The following is a 21713-nucleotide window of genomic DNA, read 5'->3' on the forward strand; positions in this document are numbered from 1 at the left end:
ACAAAAAGTTTTTAAGGCTAAGACAGAAAACATAGTTACATCTTTTTGTAAACTGTCTTACTGTATACCAAAATTTTCTACATAAAATAACTTCTGTCCCACTCCTACCATATATGCAAATGATAAAAGAGTCCTGGCACATGTGACATATTAAGGGTTGTCTCCACTCAGAGAAAAAGAATACATTTTCACTTTCTTCTTTTGACAGTAAAGGAAGAATTCTTTTTTTAAGGTTCTTGCAGTAATCGCTCTTTGGGATTGTAAACTTTATTTTCTAGGTCAGCTCCAACATGGCTTATCTTTCTGCAGAGTAAATGGTAATTTCAAAGACCACTGAATCAGAATCCAGCACTCTATACCGGCTCAGGCACTAAACAGGTAAGTGACCTTAATCAAGTAACTTCACTTCTTCAGGCTCTCATCTCTCTTTCACTGAAATTTCTCCACTGATGAAGGCCTAAAGAACTTCAAGTTGTAGGTATAACAGCAGCCTCGGGAATACTTCAGTGGATGAGGGGAAGGGCCAAGCCCTCACCTGCCAGTTCTCCCAGAATGGAGCTGCTTTTCCACTTTATATATAGTAGAGTTCTATGTAAAATTTTATTTTAAAACCATTCTGCTAGTACAAACTAAGGGCGAAAAACACTTGTCCAGGTGCTCCCTACAGTCTCTACCATTTTACTGCATTTTCAGATCCACAGCCTTATGTAATATATGTCACCTGTAAAAGATGCGATGTAGTCAATTTTATATTAATGTGGCAATTAACATTCAGTTACACCCCATTTTATGATAAAATACATCATGCCCCCAGAAAAAAAAACTTTCAATGGGGTATTATAGAAATAAAAATAATTAATAGGATAAAATTTCTAGGTGAGACGCTGTAATAGCTAGCTGCCAGCAGAAACACTAGGGGCACGCTTTGTTCTCTAGATGCCAAAAACAATGACAGGACCTTGTAACCAAAGGAAGCACCCAGGCACAGGATTCCCAAGAGCCAGGAATCTCTTCTAAGTGAACTGCCCATCTTATCTCTTCCACATCTCAATTAAACTTCTGCTCCCTAGGGTTATAATGGTACCCCTAAGTTGAAGTCTCTTTACTCCCTTTCTTACGCTACATAAAATCTGCAGAATTCACAAAATCTCCCATGCACTGAGTATCAGTAGTACTGGGGATACAGGCACCTATACTCTATGTTCTGCTAAGGTAAATAAGTCTTGTGTGTTATATCAGCATTTTACAATCTCATCCAGATGTTCCCTTTTATCCCTATCCTTTTAGGCCCCACATTCTAAGACAATGACGTGAAAATTATAATGCCTAAAAATATTTACATTAATTTATCCAAGAGATAACTGAAATAAATGCACTTTGGAGTTTATAAAGCAATTATTAATTTTTAACTTATTAGCAAAACAGTTTGACAAGATATTTAATGTGGAACTGAATTCAAATATTAGAGGCAAAACATTACATATGTATCTTGTAGGATTTATCTTATAAGGCTAAAAATGAAATATAAAATATCATATATGCCAAAACATAAGCTGCAGTCCTTTCAAAATTATCCCTCAAAAAAGGAGTAGTTTCCTTATATTCTAATTCTTACAAAGCCTTTATTATGATAGTCTGCTCTCTCAATTACCTTATTTTTAATGTAAGGCAAAAAAATACATATTTAAGACAAGGAGAAATGAACAACCAGAATCACAGTAATGCTAGTCCTGACTACAGATGGTAAGAGAATGTGGCCTATGGAAAGTGGAAAAGAAAGATCATTTCTAGAGGAGCATGGTCCAAGGAGGTCCTGGTCAGACTGAGAAAAGAGGGGAGAAGGGATGAAATGCTCTTCACTGAGAACTGTTTGCAGGAACTGTCTGAAGTCAATACTAATTTGGGAAGCTTAGAGACTTCAAGCCAATTATATCCATTTCAAATAAATTCAACACATTTTTGGAATTATTCCTCAAGGTACAATCTCATTAACAATGTACACAAGCGATTTGTTTTAACTGCTTTAAAAAGCAAGTAAATTAGCCCTGGCCAGGTTGCTCAGGTGGTTGGAGTGTCTTCCCAAGCAGCAAAAGGTTGCAAGTTCGATCCCCGTCAGGGCACATACCTAGGCTGCAGGTTTGATCCCCAGTCATGGAGCATACAAGAGGCACCCAATCAATGTTTCTCTCTCACATCAATGTTTCAGTCTCTCTCTCTCTCTTCCCACCCCCCATTTCCCTCTCTAAAATCAATAAACATATTCTCAGATGAGGATTTTTAAAAATTTTTTTAATCTGGTACAAAGACAAAAGTTAATTTCTTAAATACTTAGTGACCAATACAAATAATACTATCTGCCTATAACAGATAATGAGACAATGACAGGTAAATTCTTTAAAAATCATCAAGTTTTTTTAAAGAAAAAAAAAGGAAAAAAATACTAACCCTTGAAATACGAAGGCCATCAACGATGAAGTAAATAACAAATCCAATAAGCTTTTGTCAAATCTCATTCTCCTTGGATTTCTCTGTCCCATTTATTTATCCTCTTGAAATTGATCTTTAGTTTCCTTTCCTTTATTTTGCCCCAATAGGCATTTTCCCCAGCCCTCTTCTATCTTCTTCCCCTCAGTAAGCTGATCTTGCTGTCCTAACTGTCCTCAAATTAATTCCCAGCCTTCCACCTGCACACCAACTCGCCAACAAGGGTGTCCAAGCTTTTGGCATCTCTGGGCCACACTGGAAGAAGAGTTGTCTTGGGCCACACACTAAGTACATTGCAACATGTAATCACAAAAAAGAAAGAAATTTCATGTTTTAAGCAAATTTACAATTTTGTGTTGGGCTGCTCTGACAGCCATCCTGAGCCACATGGGACCCACAGGCCGCAGGTTGGACATCCCTACCCCATAACATACCTCTTACCTTTTGGATACCTGTCACTTCAAACTGTGCCTAAAACAAAATTCTTTCTCCAAAAAATTTCTCCCCATTTTCTTATTCTTCATTAAGTGTAACATTTTCACACTTCTGCCATATTTGTTATGGCTTTCCTCTTCATGTTCTCTAATTAGCTAGTTCTAGTCCTGTTGACCCTTCTTTAAGACAGCTTTCCAAAGTTTGGGAGCCTTTTTGAAAGTTCACTGTATTTTACTCAATATTTCCATCTCTAGGACTATATATAGCCTTAGAAAATTTGAAGTGCAGACAAAGATATTCACTGAAGTATTATAATACCAGGAAACTGGAAACATTTGTCTAGCAATAGAGAAGTGTTTGAGCAAATTAAACAGTTAAGTAAATTAGAATGTTATACAGTCATTTATAATTGGTTATAAAAAGTTTTTAAAGATACTAAAAATGTTTATGATGATGTGTTAAGGAAAGCAGGCCACAAAATCATACATGGGAGATGATTAACTAAATAACAAAAAGCAGGGATTAAAAAACTAGAAGAAAATACACCAAAATACTAACAATGCACTATCTGTGCATATGTTGTTGGATGGTGAGAATATGAGTCATTTTTGTTTTTTCTTTATATATTTCTATGATTTCCAAATATAGTACATATTTATAAAACCAGGGGAAAAAATAATTTTTTAAAATATGTTTCAAATTTAAGACCTGTGCTCTCCCTAAATTAATCTACAAATTCACTATTATCTTCACACAAATGGCAAAAACAAACTAGGGCAGGAACTTGAAAATGTGATTTTAATGAATAAGTATGCAAAACAGTCCCCAAAACCTGAAAACAAGAGTGGCAAGGTGTGTATGGGGCGTGTGAAAGAGTCCTCGCCCTGCCAAACACTAAAATGTATTCAAACTACAGCAATTAAAACACCATGGGATAAGAACAGACACAAAGTCGACAAAATAATACTCAGGTATACGTGGAAATGCAATCAAGTTGGGACAATGGATAAATCATTTAGGAAAAAAATAAGACATCAACAAAAGCCTAATAACCACAGCCAGCCTTTACTGCATATTTACCACCCACAGTTCTGGCTCTCCTGTCTCTCTGGCTCCTCCTTTGTCAACCCTGCCTATGGCTTTCTTCTCTTCACCTTCAACACCTTCAGCAAGTTGCCACCAATAGCTATACCCAAACAACTCTCAGTTCACATCTCCTAACCAGGGCTCATCCAGGTGCTCCAGCTGCAAACACTGACCAACATGTTTAACTGGAAGTCACCAAACACATCCAACAGCCTGACCTAAGGCCATTAGCTTTTCCCAAACCTGCTGTGCATTCCCTATCTTGAGGAATATCAACACTCTCCAAAAATTTAGCTAATCCAAAAACCTGGAATCCATCCTAGACCCTTCCCACTCTCCTTCCACATTAAATTGGAAACTAAATCCTGTGACTTCTACTCCCTTAATATCCATCCGTGTCACGAAGCCTCCCGCAACAGTCCTAAGGATCTGGCTTCTAAACTCTCCACACAGTAGCTACAGTAATCTTTTTCTAAAAATCTCAACCTGCCTCTTAACAGCTCCCCAAGGCCCCTGTAGAATTCCTCAGTGCCTCATTCACTGCTCACCGCAGCTACTGGGACATTCCAGGTATACAAGCATGCCATTTTACACCTCCACATGTTTATACCAACAGCCGTGCTGCTTGTGCCTGAAGGCCCTCACCCTGCCCCCTCTTATATACTTGGAAAATCATTACTGGCTTTCCCAGAAAGAGTTTAACAGAACTCTATGAATCTTCTAAAAACTACTGAATTATACTTTAAGTAGATGAATTATAAGGTGTGTAAATTATATATCAATAAAACTATCATAACTGTAAGGAAAGATGTACAACCTGATTTTTTAAATGGTCCAAAGACAAAACAAACACTTCACAAAATAGAACTTCAAATGACAAACATATGAAAGCATGTTCAAAACCACCACTCAGGAAAATGCAAATTAAATCTATAATGAGGTGTCAATGCATGCCCTGAATAGCAAAAATTAAAAAGAATGACACTATCAGGTGTGGTAAAGATGTACAGCAACTGAAATTATCATACGCTGGTGGTGCAAGAATAAAGAAGTTCGATGAAAACTATTTCATAATAAAGCTGGGGAAAAGTTATCTTTGCAATGAGTACTACCACTAAGCATCCCTTATTCTATAGCCTATCAATTCTACTACTAGGGTATATTCCCCAAGATAATGAGTGCACACTCCACAAAAAGACATATAGAAGAATGTCTAAAGCTGCTTTATTCATAAGTATTAAAAACTGAAGAAAAATACTCTACAGAAGATAGATAAGTAACTTGTGGTACAGTCATTCAATGAAATACTACAAAGCAATAACAACGACCTACTGATACTAATGATACCTGCAACAACATGGACAAATCTCACAGATATTATGTTGAATGAAAGTCAGACACAAGACTATGTGATTTCATTAAGTTCACAAACAGGCAAAACTAATCAATAATATCAGCAAAGTGGTTACCTCTGAGTAACAGTACATGGATTGGAGACAGGCTTAAGGAATCTTACAGACTACTGGAAGGGGCTATATCTTGATCTAGCTGGTGGTTATAAGGGTATTAATACATATAAAAATCATCAAGCTGTACACTTAAGATTAGTGACTGCACTTTCCTAATTTACTATACACATACAGCATACCTATATATGATACAACTCGATTTTTAAGAGACAAAAATATGCACGTGTAGACTGTAATTAATGGTAGTGTATTATATACTTGAAAGTTGTTGAGAGTACAGCTTAAATGTCATCTCTACCAAAAAATGGTAATTAGCCCTGACTGCTGTGGCTCAGTGAACTGAGCACCAGCTTACGAACTGCAAGGTCACCAGTTTGATTCCTGTTCAGGGCACATGTCTGGGTTGTGAGCCAGGTCCCCCACTGGGAGCATTCAAGAGGCAACCAAAGTTTCTCTCACACATCATGTCTTTCTCTCTCCCTACCCCTCTCTAAAAATAAATAAAATCTTTTTTAAAAAATGGTAATTACGTGAGAGGATAGAGGTCGTAACTAACCTTACTGTGGTAATCATTTCACAATATGTACGCATACCAAATCACTATGTTGTACACCTTAAACTTATATAGGGCAATAATATCTCAATAAAACTGGGAAAAATATGCGCAAAGAATATACTAAATATGTATTACATATATTTACATATACTACTTTTTAAATTTTTTTTAAAGATTTTATTTATTTTTAGAAAGATGGAAGGGAGGGAGGAAGAGAGGGAGAAAAACATCGATGAGTGGTTGCCTCTTGCACGTCCCCAGCTGCGTGATCAAACCAGTGACTCTTTGGTTCACAGGCTGGCACTCAATCCACTGAGCCACACCAGCCAGGACTACTTTTTAACTTTTTAAAAAACAAAAATAAGATCAAGTAAAAGGATAATACATCAGAATAATTGGCGGAGCTACCATTGGTGCTTATTTATTTTAATTGTTCTGTACTGCCTGAATTTTATACCACGATCATATTACTTTTATCACTTTTAAAAAAGAGGGAGATCCAAGAGAGCAGCAGAGTACACAGAGGTTACACTCAACTCCTCCCAGGACCAAACTGGAATTACAACTAAATTACAGAACAATCAAAACTGAATAACCAACTGAAGACTAGCTGAACAAAAGTCTTATAACCAAGTATTTACAGAAGCCACAGCAAGACTAGCCATGAAGTTACTGCTAAAGACCTTTGCTGCCCACTCAGAGCACACAAGTCGTCAGTTAGCACATACTTGGTGTTCATGTCTCATGGCATCCTGTATAAAATCTGCGGAACTCTGAATAATCATGAAAAATCAGATGTGCAATCTTATGACACCGTATTCCAGATTTTCAACAATCAAAACTGCTGCCACCTTAAGGATAAACCCAAAGTCATCATCATCCTGGCCTGCAGGGGTACAAGCAGCAGAGAGCTGTGGGTCGGTGACTCCCCAGCAGCCCTCAGAAGACAGCTCTGCAGTCTCCAGGCGACCTGAAGGAGGAATGATGACCTCAAGACCGACCCGGAAAAGGATCTTCTTATTCTCTAATCCCACAATTAATCCCATAACCAATCCTTTTGATTGTTCTGTAATTTTGTTGTAATTCCAGTTTGGTCCTGGGAGGAGTTGAGTGTAACCCCTGTGTACTCTGCTGCTCTCTTGGATCTCCCTCTTTTTTAAAAGTGATAAAAGTAATATGATCGTGGTATAAAATTCAGGCAGTACAGAACAATTAAAATAAATAAGCACCAATGGTAGCTCCGCCAATTCTGATGTATTATCCTTTTACTTGATCTTATTTTTGTTTTTTAAAAAGTTAAAAAGTAGTCCTGGCTGGTGTGGCTCAGTGGATTGAGTGCCAGCCTGTGAACCAAAGTTCACAGTCAGGGCACATGCCTGGGTTGCAGGCTATTTCCTTAATCCCACGTAATGTTTCTGGGAGAAATGCAAGCGGTTCTCTCTTCATTACACAACTCAGAAATTAAGTTCAAAATATTTGAGTTGTCACCTGACAGAAATATTTGTGATGGTTCAACGATCATTTGAAGAACCAGGCATTAAAGCTCAGATGCCTTCACTTGAAAGATACACTATGTCCAGATATTTTTATCTCTTTCCAGGCAATTAAAATTAGAAATCTCAGGAGTCCAGTCCTTGTATATATACTTCCTGAAGAAAATGCCAGTCCAACATTACTTTTAAAAGAATTTTATATTTCAATATAGGACAAAAAATAAAAATAAAAATAAAGCTATTTCATTAAAACAATAATACTAAAATCAAACAAGGTTTCTTCCTAAAGCCTTCCCTTACAATCAAGGCATCACTGTACCTAAATCTTAAAGTACTCATCACACTGTCCTACAATGGTCTGTTAACCAGGCAATCTCTCCTACTTGCATGTAGTACAGATATTTACTCATCTTAATCTTCCTAGCATCCAACACACTGCCTAGCCCTAGGTATCTGCAATACTAGGTATCTGCTTCATATGTGTCTGTTGTACTGAATTGCATTGCTGGTAAGCACAAATGTTTGTTGAATGAACAAATGTGTAACAAAACAAGAAGCCAAAAGTGATTACCTTCCAAGGGAGGTATTCCTAAGTCTCTGGCTTGTGAGCTTGACTTTATGCTATAGGGAAGAGCTGAGGCTTACCTAATAAAGATACAAACTGGTACAACAGCATTCCTAAATTGTTGCACTTGTGATTCACTGACCCCGTGCCACCAATCTGCATGCCGATCATTTTCTGCAGCAGTCAGAACCCACACTACATAAAACAGGTAAGCAATAACCTACAGGATCCACCTACCAAAAGAAAATCAAAAGCCCAAAAGATACAGTGCAGAATCCCATCACCAACAGCGCACACACAGATCATAGATATCATGCAGAGAAAAAAACAGAGAGGGACAGAGAGGCAGACACCAAGATACTGAATTGTTAACTTGCTTGCAAGTCAAAATACAAAGAAGTCCTCCAGCAATCCTACTCTTAGCTATCTGTCCTACAGAAATACAAATATGTTCACATAACCGGTACACAAATGTTGAGCAGCTTTATTTGCAAGAAAAAAACCGAGAAACTATCCAAATGTCCTTAAACAAGTGAATGGATAAAGAAACTATGGTACATTCCACCATGAAATTCTACTTAGCAATAAGGAATGAACTACTTACTGATACACACAACAACAGGGATAAGTCTCAAGAGCACTGTGCTAAGTGAAAAAAAAAGTGTATCTCAAAAGGTTACATGCTGTATAATTCCATTTATATAACATTCTCAAAGTGCTAAAATTTTAGTGGAGAACAAATCAGTCAGTGCCTGCCAGGAGTTAGGGTTGGGAGGGTCTAATCATTCCAGGGTAACATGAGAGTTCCTTTGTGGTGATCAAACAGTTCTGCACCCTGAGGTAATGAATACATCAATCTACACAAGTAGTGGCATCTGACAGAACTACACACACACAGAGAATGCATGTGAGAACTGTGAAATTTTACTTGAGTTAACAGCGCTGGGGTGGCCAAAAAGTTCATTTGGTTTTTACCGTAAGATGGTTCTAGTAGTGCTTAACTGTCATTAACTTCATTCGGAACAATTTTGTTAGATTGTATTGTGACAGTAGTCACATCAGAGTAGCCATTTTAATACTGAAGATGGAAGAAAATACACAACATTTTTGGCGTATTATGCTTTATTTTTTCAAGAAAGGTAAAAACAACCGAAACACAAAAAAAGATTGGCATTTGTGCAATGTATGAAGAAGGTGATATGACTGGTCAAACATGACAGAAGCAGTCTATGAAGTTTCATGCTGGAGATGTCTCGCTGGACAATGTTCCACGATCAGGTAGACCAGCTGAAGTTGATACCAATCAAATCGAGACATTAACTGAGAGCAATCAACCTTATACCACAAGGGAGAGAGCCAACATACTCAAAATATCTAATCAATAAGGTTATTGGTGAAAATGAACAATGTCTTTTATTTTACAGAAAAAACTAAGCAGACTTTTTGACCAACCCAGCATTATGCCACTGTCAAGTTCATGGTTTTGACAATGATCTATGGTATGCAAGATATCACTACTAGGGGAAGCTGGACAAAAATGAACTGCTTTAATTCTGAAGAACTCACAGAATTAAACTAAACTAAAATGAATAAAGAGCCCTGACTGGTGGGGCTCAGTTGGTTGGGCATCATCCCAAAAAATGAAAGGTCGCAGGTTCGATCCTGGGTCAGGGCACATGCCTGGGTTGCGGGTTCAGTCCAATCATGGCATGTGCAAGAGGCAACAAACCAATGTTTCTCTAACACACAGACGTTTCTCTCCCTCTCTAAAAATAAATAACAAAATATAATCCCTAAAAAGCAAATGAATGAAGAGCCAGCGCTCTTCATCTACTTGCACATACAAGTAGATAATAAAAGTAGATCATATTACATCAAACCAGGTACCAAGGAAATCTGTACTGTTTTCATAACTTCTTGGGAGACACATTATTTCAAAATAAAAAGTTTAAAGAAATAAAGGAGTTAAAAAATAATAGCTAAAAAATGGAAAGAACCCAAATGTCCACCAGTGGATGAATGGGTAAAACGTGCTGTACCAATACAACGAAACACTATTTGGCAATATAAAGGCATGAAGTTCCAATGCATGCTACAGTACGGATGAACCTCGAAAACATGCTCAGTGAAAGAAATCAGACACAAGACCATATATTGTATGATTACATTGATATAAAATATCCAAAATAGGTAAGTTCACAGGGGCAAAAAATAAACTAGTAGTTGCTGGGGACAGGGGAGAACGGGGAGTAACTGTTAAATAAGTACAGGGTTTCTTTTTGGGGACAGTGAAAATGTTCTTGAATTAGATAACGTTGATGGCTCCAAAGCTTTATGAATATACCAAAACCAATGAATTATAAACTTTAAAAGATAAACTTTATATTATATAAATTATGTCTCAATAAAAAAGTTACATGTAGGAAAAAAATCAAATAAAAAATATCTTTTAAAAGTTCATACATATATACATGCCCCAAAGCCAAAATCTATCACAAGCCATGTGATTTAGCTAATTTTTTTATAAGATTTTATTTTTTATTTATTTTTTAGAGAGAAGGGAAGGTAGGGAAAAAGAGAGGGAGAGAAACATCCATGTGTGGTTGCCTTTCACCCACCCCCAACTGGGGGACCTGGACTGCAAACCTGTCCAGACCGGCCCTGACTGGAAATCGAACTAGTGACCCTTTGCTTCACAGGCCGGCACTCAATCCACTGAGCCACACCAGCCATGGCTGATTTAGCTAACTCTTAAGATTTGGGATTCAATGACACTGTGATCCTTCCCTGATGCCTGTTATTCACAATCAGCACAATTAGTAATTGGCAAACTAAACTCATCAGAATAACATGACTAGAATAAAATTTTGACTCCACTAAGCAGAGATACCTTAATCTTTTTTCTGACAACTACAAATTCCAGAATACTAAAAAATGGAAGTGTCTTAATTCATAAAAGCTCACAGAATTAAACTAAACTAAAATGAAGAGCCAGCTTACACATACAAACAGATAGTGACAAAAGTAGATCACATTACATCAAATGAGGACCATGTAATCACATAGTAAAATTCAAGTTTGCCAGTCATTATATTAATAGTTTAAATTTAGCCCTAGTATATATACCTTTTCCTCCTCTAGGGAATTAATCAAAAAGCAAAAACACTGGGCATCAGGAACCCTGAATTCTGGATCAAACTAAGCTAATTTTGCGACCTTAACCTCTGTCAGGGCTGCCTGTAAAATGAGTAGTACACCTCAGACTGCCCGTCTCCTGAGGTCCCTTCCACCACCACTTCTCTCCAGCGCCACTCCTTTCACCCTGAAACAAGTCACATTTCTCCCAATGGCCTACAAGGCCAGGCCCTCCCCACACTGAGTCCTTCCCCTGTCACCATCCTCTTCTGTAGCACCCCAGTCTCCTGACCTTAGGGTTCCTCCAACATTCCTAGCCCATTCCTCCCCAGGATCTTTGTCACACTCCCTCATTCCAGCTTTGGTTCAATGTCACCTCCTGGGACAGCTGGGTGTGGACTCTAGTCCCAGGCTGCCCTGGTTCAATTTAGCAGCTGGCCATGTTCCTTACTCATGCTATATCCCCATTTCTTGGTATGTAAAATGGAAACAATGTCTACCTCAAGGGTAGAGTGACTGACAGGTTCAAACGCCATCACTACTACTGAAGGAGCCTCATCCTAATATTCCCCCTATACCTCAGCACCATCTGAAATCACCATCTTTGTCATCCTTGGGAAGAAGCTTTTTTTGTTTTATTCAAAGCTCTATCACCGCCTCCTAGGAAAGGCATGCAAACACTGTTGAATATGTGCATATACAAATCATATCAAGCATTCCTTTAAAATAATGTCTTGATTCAAAGAATCAAGGCCTGACTTTAGGCCCTGGCCAGGTAGCTCAGTTGGTTAGTGTGTTGTCCCAATACATCAAGGTTGTGGGTTTGATCCCCGGTCAGAGCACATACAAGAATCAACCAATTAATAACTAAATAAGTGGAACATCAAATTAATGTGTGTGTCTCTCTCTAAAATCAATAAAAAAAATTTTAAATGACATTGCTTTAATCAAAGTTATATAACTGGCCTGATCTCCTCTTGCTAATTAATTATCTTGCAAATCAACCAGTTCTTTTAGGCACTGCCGGGGGGGTGGGTTCCCTCAAATCTTATCATATAAATATGAGACAATGGAAGAAGCTGACTGATGAATCTGTTGGAGTAAAAGCTGAATACTGCAGATATATGCTAATTCTTTAAAAACATACCACATAAATTCCAATCTAATCACACAAAAAAAGGCTCTTGGCCATTAGAAAAGTCCCTGAAGTATTTACACACACACGTGCGCACACACACACATACACAAAATCATCCCCCAAACCTGAGGCGTGCTTTTTTCAATTCCTTTTCATCTTTCTGAACATAATGGGTTATGGGGAAAAAAAGTTGTGATTAAAACCCGATACTCAGGATCCTAAACATTACCATTCTCCTTACTTATTGGCTAAACTTGCATCGTTCACCAAAGGAAATACCAAATTTGAGGTTCTGATTGAGTGGAAAGCTAGCATTAATTTTTTTAAAACATCTAAAACTACTAAATATTCCATTCTGGTAACTCCCTCTGCCCCTTCAGTTTTTTTCCCTAAGGAAGACACTGTGTGTATATCCACATTTTGTGAAATCCTGAACGTTCTCACAAATTATGTTTCATTTTGAATGAACAAAAATCCTGTCATGATGTATCACATTAGTAATGACTTAGGCAGTTTTCAGAGATGCCACCAGTGAGTATGAAATGCCCTACGCAGAGACCAAGGTGAACAAGAAGAAAGCCTGGAAATGCTGCAGGGTAGCCCCCCAAAGGAAACAAACAACTAAAAATACTTCGTGATTTTATTTAAAAATGATCATGGGCTGTCATTCCCCATAGTACCAAAATTACCACAGAGTGTTTCTTATTCAAAAGCAAAAGCAAGGCCACAAATCTAGGAGTTGTAAAGATGTTGATCGCTGGCAGATTTTTTAAATTAAGAAAAAAAAAAAGGAAAAGAGGTGGCGGCGCTCTGCGGTCTCGGAGCAGCTCTCCAGGAAAGGCTTCTTGGGCGCCGGCCGCTCCCACTCCGGTCAGCTGCCGGGCTGGAGGTGGCCGGCAGCTGGCATGTTTTAAATATCACCATCTTATTCATCAACTCCGGGCACAATGAGGGCCCGGGAAGCTGAGCGGGGGACCGCCAAAGCACACACCCCCACCCGTCCCGCTCAGCAGGCACGCTCGGCCCAAGCATAAAGTTTCTAATACAAACCCGAGCACCCAAACGCACAAGTCTCGGCGCTGAACTCGCGCCAGGTACACGCCAGAGGCGAACCTCTAGAGAATCGGCTCGGGTTTTCAGCAGAAAGGCTGAGAGGCAGTAGCCAGGCGACACGGTCACCCACATATACACTCACTCTCTCGCACTCCTCCCCTCTTCCTCTCCAGCCCCAGTGCCCAGGTGGGAGCGGCTAGGCAGTCTCAAGCCGCACAAGGCGTGCCGGAGCCCAACGCCAGCGCCAGCGTCCCTCCCAGAAAGGGCCCACGACCCCAGGGGCAGCTCTGAGCGCAAGAAGCGGCGCGCACGCCCCGAGCCCCCTCACCCACCCGCCCAGACAGCCAAGGCGACCGGGGGCCGCAGAGCTCCGAGGACTGGCCAGCCGCCGGCTCGCGCGCGCCCCTCCCCCAGGCCGCCCGCTGGGCGCGCAGGCGGCTAGCACCGGCGTCCCTGGGGATCAGCCCGCCCTCCGGCCCTTGGGATCAGGGCAACTTCCCCAGCGCGGTTGCGGGCTGCCCCTGACCGTGCAAGGGCGGGGGTCTAAGGTCGAGAGCGGCGTGGACTCACTTTTTCGGATGTTTCTCTCTTTTCGGCCTCCGCTTTCGGGCCTGAATGGCCAGCACTGGGGAAAGAGAAGACACACATTAACGGTTGGGCTTGGCTGGCCTGTGGGGCCGCGTGGCCGGGAGGAGGGATCGCCGCGGGCCACTCACCTTTCCGGGAGCTCATCCCAACGCAGCGGAAGCGGGGCGGGGGGTCTTCGAGGCAGCGGTGGCGACGCGCGAGCCAAGCCGGGCTGCAGCCTCTACTCGCTCCGCCAGCCGGGAGGAGGCGGGAACCGCGCCTGCGCCGCCGCAGCCGCTCCCGCGGGGGGCACAGCAAGACCCGCCCCCGGCCGGCCCCGCCCCCGCCCAGTTGGGTCTGGACCCCAACTCCAGGACACTACTGCAAGCCCCGCACCCACTCCAGCCACCGGCCCACCCCTCCCCCCGCCGCCGCCCACCCGCCCCACCTGTGCAGAACCGACACCCCGGCCACGACCACCGGCGCTGGGGCCCTCGTCCTCCCCACAATAGCCCGCGGCTCGGCCCTCCGCCTCCTGCGCCCCCGCGTCTGGCCCAGGCCTCCTACCTCTCCTGGGCACCCGGCCTGCGCGACCCTCCCTCTCCAGCCGCAGCCTCAGCCCTACGCACCCCTGCCAGTGGCGCCGTCCGCCTCTCCATGCGCTTTTCTTTGGCCGACGCCTCCGCGGGTCCCGCACCACTGCTCTTCGCGCGGCCTTTTCTCCCCCTTTGCTCCTCTACATCCTTGCATCCCCATGAGCGCCGCTTCCTCCTCTCTGGCCAGTGTGGAAAGGTCACCGGACCGCGAGCTGGGAGACCCGGGTCCTTCCTAGCTGTGTGACCTTGGAAAAGTCATCTTATGTCTCACCATTACCTATTCCACAGGACTTCTTGAGTCTAATGAAGGAATAGTTGCAAACTGCATGAAAAGTAATATGAAGCTTTTGCATGTGAGTTAAATAAATACCATGTGCGCAACTATTTAACACAATACCAACAAGTTCTGTAGTTATTTTCTCCATTTTACAATAAAGAAACTGTCTTAAAGAAGTTGAACAGTTTACACAACTATGATTCAAATTTAGGCCTAGCTGCGAGCTCCTGCCACATATCATGCTTCCTAATAAAAATGTGAATCAAGTTGATAATGGGATTAAATAGCTGCAATGCTCCCTTGTTTTTTTGTTTGTTTTGTTCGTTTTTAGAGAGAGGGGAAGGGAGGGAGAAAGAGGGGGAAAGAAATATAAATTTGTGGTTGCGTCTCTGCATACCCATTACTGGGGACCTGGCCTGCAACCCAGGCATGTGCCCTAGACTGGGAATCGAACCCACAACCCTTCGGTTCGCAGGCTGGTACTCAATCCACTGAGCCACACTAGCCAGGGCCCCTTGTTTTTTTAAATATTTGTAATATTTTTGAAAGAGTCATCCTAGCCATTTAATCTCACTTTGGTTACACAACTGTATTTTTAATTGATCAAAGTAACTAGTCTTTACTCGAAATGTGCTAAACCCTACATATCAGAAAACAGTACTTAGACTTGAAGAGCTCTTTACTTTCTCAACTTTTATTTTAAAACATATCAAACCTACAGGAGAAAAAAATTTTCAATATAATGCATACCCATAGTAACCCCTATTCACCAATCTTTAACTTTTTACCACATTTGCCTTCCCTGTGTAAATGTGGGGTTAGGGGAATGTTTTGTTTTTGCTGGGTCATTTGAGTCTTTTGCAGACATTGTTACCCTTTACCCCTAAGTATGTCAGTAAGTATCTACTAGGAACAAAGATTCTCCTACATAATCAGAATTCCATTATCACTCCAAGAAAATTTTAAAATTAATATAATACTATTATCTGTGGAGGGGGCAAGATGCCAAAGGAGTGAATGGAAGTCACACTGACGTCCTTCCAGGACCAATCTGAAAAAGCAACTAAACTGTAGAGAAATCACCCAGAACAAACATCTGAACAATAGCAAGAAAGAAGTCTTATAGTCTCAGATAGACAGAAGAATCAGCTTTAGCACAACCTGACTGGTAAGATCTGCAGTGGAGACTCAAGAAGGTTGGCTGGGCACCCAGGGGCAGCAGTGCCAGAGGGATATTTAAGCAGCCAGGTGGATCCCCCAGAGAAGAGTGGGGTCTAACTGTAAGTGGGGATCCCCAGCCTACAGGACCAGAGCCAAAAAAGTACACAGATAACAGCCAGCTGTGAAAAGCAGCAGGGTTGCTCTCTGCCAGAAATGGGTGGCTGGAGATGCAAAGAGCCATTTAAAGGGCCAATGTATAAATTTTTATTTGCAGCCACTTACCCTGGGCTCCAGCAAAGGCGAGGGAAGAATGGGCTAGGGATGTCTGAGGAGAGACTGGGGAAGGAGGCTTTGCAGAGAGAGCTGAGGGACTAGCCTGAGGGATCCCAGTGCTGACTCATCCCCCACATGGTAGCAACCATCTTGTTCAGGCAGATCACACCACTGAGCAGCAGCAGCGTGAGAAGAAACATTAGCCCCTCCCCTAGGAGAGACTGTGCCCCGCCCTCTGGTGCCTACGCCTGACTGCCAAGTTCAGAGTGACTAGATTAACAACTGAATGAGAGAGTCACAGACAGTAGATTCCTAGAAGTCTCCAACAGACTGCCTAAGGTCAGACAGGGTCAACATGTGACATCATCAGAGGCAGATCCAGGAAGAAAAACAGTGAGAGCCAACATAAACGGCAAAAAAGGGATCCAAAGAGCAGCAAGTTCAGGAGATCAAGGAGACTGCACCACTGAATCTCAGAGGTCTCCTACCATAGAAGTTCACACCACAAAGTCAGGAAGTCAAGACAGATCATTTAAAGAAGCAGAAGTAAAAAAGAAGAGTCTCACAAATAATGGGAAGACACAGAAATATCCCCCAGTTGAAGGGAAAGGAGGAATCCCCAGAAAAAGAACTAAATGAAATAGAGGCAAGTAACCTATCAGATATTTAGTTCAAAACAATGGTTATAAGGAAGCTCAATGAGTTCAGTGAGAATTACCAAAAACGCCCCCTCTCTAAAAATAAATGAATAATTTTTTTTAAAAAGATAACATTTAAAGACCTTAAAATGATCTCATCAGTCATTATACTCCTATAAATTAGAAGAGAACTATATTTGCCACATAGATATTTGTAATATTAATTCAAATATACCAACCTAATTAGCTATAAACATCTTTACATATATGATATTAGATGCTCTAAAAAAAGAATAATGAATTATAGACCTACTCTCTGCCAATAAGGAAATTAAAAATTTCTTTAAGATGCATTATAATTTAGGATGCCATTTTAAAGGAAATACAAAAAAAAGAATAAAAGTAAGAAAGTATGAGTTTAATTTTTTCTATTTTACCATCACATAATGCTACATAAATCAATTATGTGGCTCTGGCCAGGTAGCTCAGTTGGTGTAAGAGCATTGGCCAATGCACCAAGATTGCAGGTCTTATTCTTAGTCAGGGAACATACAAGAAGCAACCAATACATGCATAAATAAGAGGAGCAGCAAATTGATGTCTGTCTATCTGTCTCTCTCTTTCTCCCCTGCCCTTCCTCTCTCTCTAAAAATCAATAAATAAAAATTTTAAAAATCACTAAATAAAAATAAAAAATTTTTAAAAATCAATTATGTGAATTACTATAATTAGGAAGGGGAACTATAGACTGGCTGGTGTGGCTCAGTTGGTAGGAGCGTCATCACATAACCAAAAGATTGCGTGTTGGATTCCCAGTTGGGGCACATACCTAGGCTGCAGATTTGGTGCCAGGTCTGGGCTCATAGGACCCCCTGTCCGGGCGCATATGGGAAGCAAACAATCAATGCTTCTCTCTCTCATCAATGTTTCTCTCTCTCTCTCTCTCTCTCTCTCTCTTCCTTTTTCTCTAAAAGCAGTGAAAAAAATGTCCTCTGGTGAGGATAAAAATTAAAAAATAATAAAAAGAAGGGAGGTAACTCTGGCCTGGAAGCTCAGTTGGTTTGAGCATCGTCCCCAAACACCACAGTTACAGATTCCATCCCCAGTCAGGGCACAAACAGGAATCAACCAATGAATGCATAAATAAGTGGAAAAATAAATTGAACTCTCTCTCTCTCTCTCTCTCTCTCTCAAATCAATAAATAAAAATTGTAAAAAAATAAAAAGGGTGAAAGTATTAGCACTGGATATATTTTGGTCTCTGTAACAGTCCAAAAGAAGTGAAAAGGACAGTATATATGCAAGTTTCCCCCAACCTAGCTCAGCAAAATTCAAGAAAAATGTATCCATTAATTTTTACCAAATATAAGAGAAAACTAATGAATGCTGTAAATCCAACTGCATTCTGACATTCCTGAGTCAATTGACTAAATCATGTTGTATCTTAGAAGGTATATGTAGTATGTCATAGAGTTGGAAACAGACTTGAGAGTTCACATAATCCATCTGGGAGCCTTTAGTGGATGAGAACCTAGACTCTGTCTTAAGGTCTCTCCAGTGCTTTTGAATTTTTACAGAAGTTTCTTTATATCTAAAATACCTTTTCTATTATAAACCTTAAGCCTGTGTCTTGTTATTTCATTATAGCATATTTCTCAGTGGCACTAGCATCGTCATAACAGCAGTGTAACACAGAAACTAGTGTACAGAGCAGTGAAGCCAGCCCTCCAGAGATCAAATCATAATTCTGCCATTAGCTAGCTGGTAACCTTGGGCAAGTTACTCAGTGCCTCACTTTCCTGATCTGTAAAATGTAGGCAGTAATATCACCTACCTTTATGTTTGTTGTGAGGATTAAATAGTTATTGCACATAAAATGCTTATAGAAGGATCGAAGTGTTTCATAAGTATTAGCTATTATATATATGCACATTAACACATGTATAATTTATCTGTTGTTGTATAACAAATTTCTCCCAAATCGAGCAACTGAAAACAAAAAACATTTGTCATCTCACAATTTCTGTGGTCCAGGAATTTAGAAGCAGTTTATCTGGAGAGTTAAGATGTCACCGGGGACTGCAGTCTTCTGAAGACCTGAGTAAGGCTGAAAGATCTATTACCAAGATGGCTACTCCATGGCTGTTAGCTCGAGGATTCAGGCCCTTGCTGGCTCTTTCAAAGAGGCCTCCCTTCCCCTGCCTCAATGTTTCCATAGGGCTGCTTGAGTGTCTGCCTTTCCCCAGAGGAAATAGTCTGAGAGAGCAGAGAGGAAGCTGCAATGCTTTCTATAATCTACACCCAGAAGTCAAAATCTACCATTTCTATCACATTATATTCCTTAGAAACAAGTGTAGCACATGCTTAAAGAAGGAGAATAACACCAGTTCTTTCTTTTTCTTTTTTGTTGAACTTATTGGCGTGACATTGGTTAATAACGTTATATAGGTTTCACGTGTACAATTCTCTAATACATCATCTGTATATTTTATTGTGTTAACAACCCCAAGTCATATCTCCTTTCATCAGCATTTGTACCCCCTCTACCTTCTTCTAGCACCCTCTACCCCTCTTTCCCTCTGGTAGTCACCATACTGTTGTCTATGTCTATAAATTATTTATTTAGTTAGTTTTGCTTAATCCCTTTACCTTTTTTACCTAACCCTGCAATGCCTTCCTCTCAGAGGGCTGTCAGTCTCTTCTCTATCTATGAATTTGTTGCTATTTTGTTTGTTAATTTATTTTGCTCCTTAGATTCCACAAATGAGTGAAATCGTATGGAACTTGTCTTTCTCTGACTGGCTTATTTTACTTAGCATAACATTATTCAAGTCATCCATGCTATCACAACAGGTACACTTGTTACTATAGACAGTCACTAGGAGCACCGGAAAGTATTCCCCATTGGCCAAGATGGTGTAGGGGGAGGTCCTTACACTGAGCACATCAAAAGCTAGAAAGATTAATAGACAGGACCTAAGTACTCAGAAAGCTGGAAAGATGAATGGATAGGGCCACAGCGTGCCAAAAGCTAGCTGGAAAAAGACAAAAACCAAAAAACCTCCCCTTTCTATCCCTATAAGAACCACAAACCTGAGCAAGAACAGGGGATGATCTTTGACATGACAGTCCACAATTCACACAGGTTGCAGCAGAACCCACTTGTTCCATTACAAGATTTCCTTTTTTTTTTTCTTTTTTTTTTGGCAGCCAAGTCGAATTTCATTGTGTAAATACATCTGGAATTTTTTGTCCACTTCTTCGTTGATCAATACTTCAGCTGTTTCCAAATCTTGACTATTGTAAATAATGCTGCAATGAACATATAAATGCATATATTCTTTTGAATCAGTGCTTTGGGTTTCTTCAGATATACATTTATAGCCAGAAGTGGAATTGCTGGGTCATAGGCAGCTCCATTTTTAATTTTGTGCGGTCACTCCATTCATACTGCTTTCCACAGAGGCTGCACCAGTCTGCATTCCCACCAACAGTGCAAAAGAGTTCCCCTTTCTCCACATTCTCACCAGCACTTGTTGTCTGTTGATTTATTGATGATAGCCATTCTGACAGGTGAGAGGTGATATTAATTTGCAATTCTCTGAAGTTGAGCATGTTTTCATATGTCAATTGGTCATGTGTATGTTCTCTTTGGAAAAGTGTTTATTCAGGTCCTTTGCCCATTTCTAAATTGGATTTTTTGGTATTGAGTTTTTATAAGTTCTTTATAAATTTTGGATATTAACTCCTTATCAGAGGGATCACTGGTGAATATGTTCTCCCTTCAGTGCGTTGTCTTTTCATTTTGTTGATGGCTTCCTTTCCTGGGCAAAAACTTTCTAATTTGATGTAGTCACATTTGTTTATTTATTTTTTGGTTTCCCTTACCAAGGCACTATATCAGAAAAAAATATTGCTATGAGAAATGTCTGATATTTCACTGCTTATGTTTCCTTCTAATATTTTAATGGTTTTCAGTCTAATGTTTAAGACTTTAATTCATTTTCAGTTTATTCTTGTTTACTGTGTAACAAGGCGGTTTAGTTTTTTGTTTTTGTTTTTGTAAATCTCTGTCCAGTTTTACCAATATCATTTATTGAATAGACTATCTTTACCCCAATGTATGGTGTTTCCTCTTTTGTCAAATATTAATTGACTATAAAGGTGTAATTTTATTTCCTGGCTCTCAATTCTGTTCCATTGATCTGTATGTCTGCTTTATGCCAGTATCATGCTGTTTTGATTTCTATGGTATATGATTTCTTGTGGTATAGTTTGATATAAAGTAGTGTGATTCCTCCAACTTTGTTAGCATTTCTCAAGTTTTTTTGTGGCTATTTGGGGTCTTTTGTGGTTCCAAATAAATTTTTATAATATTGATTCTAGTTCTGTGAAATGCTCCTTTAGTATCTTGATAGAAATTGTATTGAATCTTTAGATTGCTATGGGTATTATCAATATTTTAATGATGTTAATTCTTCCTATCCATGAATAGGGTATATGCTTCACTTATTGTATATTCTTAAATTTCTTTATTCAGTGTTTTAAAATTTTTTGAGTATAGGTCTTCTACATCCTTGGTTAAATTTATTCCTAGGGATTTTATTTGTTTTGGAGCAATTGTTAATGAGATTGTTTTATTAGTTTCCCTTTCTGGTAGTTCATAATTGGCATATAAAAATGCAACTGATTTCTGGATATTTATTCTGCATTCTGCTACTTTACTGAATTCATCAATCAGTTCTAGTAGTTTTCCTGTAGAATCTTTAGGGCTCTTTACATACAGT

At 40.1% G+C, this 21713-nt stretch overlaps 1 protein-coding gene and 1 pseudogene across 3 annotated transcripts in view; one reads left to right on the forward strand and one right to left on the reverse strand.

Annotated features, from left to right (window-relative positions):
• SRPK2 (SRSF protein kinase 2) overlaps positions 1–14242 on the reverse strand; it is a 223180-nt gene extending 208938 nt beyond the window's left edge. For all 3 annotated transcript variants that reach the window (XM_054564087.1, XM_054564084.1, XM_054564086.1), the window contains exons 1-2: positions 14131–14242; positions 13985–14039 (exon numbers count right to left, since the gene is read on the reverse strand). In XM_054564087.1, coding sequence (XP_054420062.1) covers positions 13985–14039; positions 14131–14146 — 71 coding nt within the window. In that variant the 5' untranslated portion in view covers positions 14147–14242. The remainder of the gene's footprint in view (positions 1–13984; positions 14040–14130) is intronic.
• Positions 2471–7680, forward strand: LOC129062910 (caspase-4-like; annotated as a pseudogene).
• Positions 14243–21713: the final 7471 nt, after the last annotated feature.

This window comes from Pteronotus mesoamericanus, unplaced genomic scaffold (genome assembly GCF_021234165.1).
Source record: "Pteronotus mesoamericanus isolate MK-2021 breed Mesoamerican mustached bat unplaced genomic scaffold, CSHL_Meso_final scaffold_85, whole genome shotgun sequence".
Lineage (NCBI taxonomy): Eukaryota > Metazoa > Chordata > Mammalia > Chiroptera > Mormoopidae > Pteronotus > Pteronotus mesoamericanus.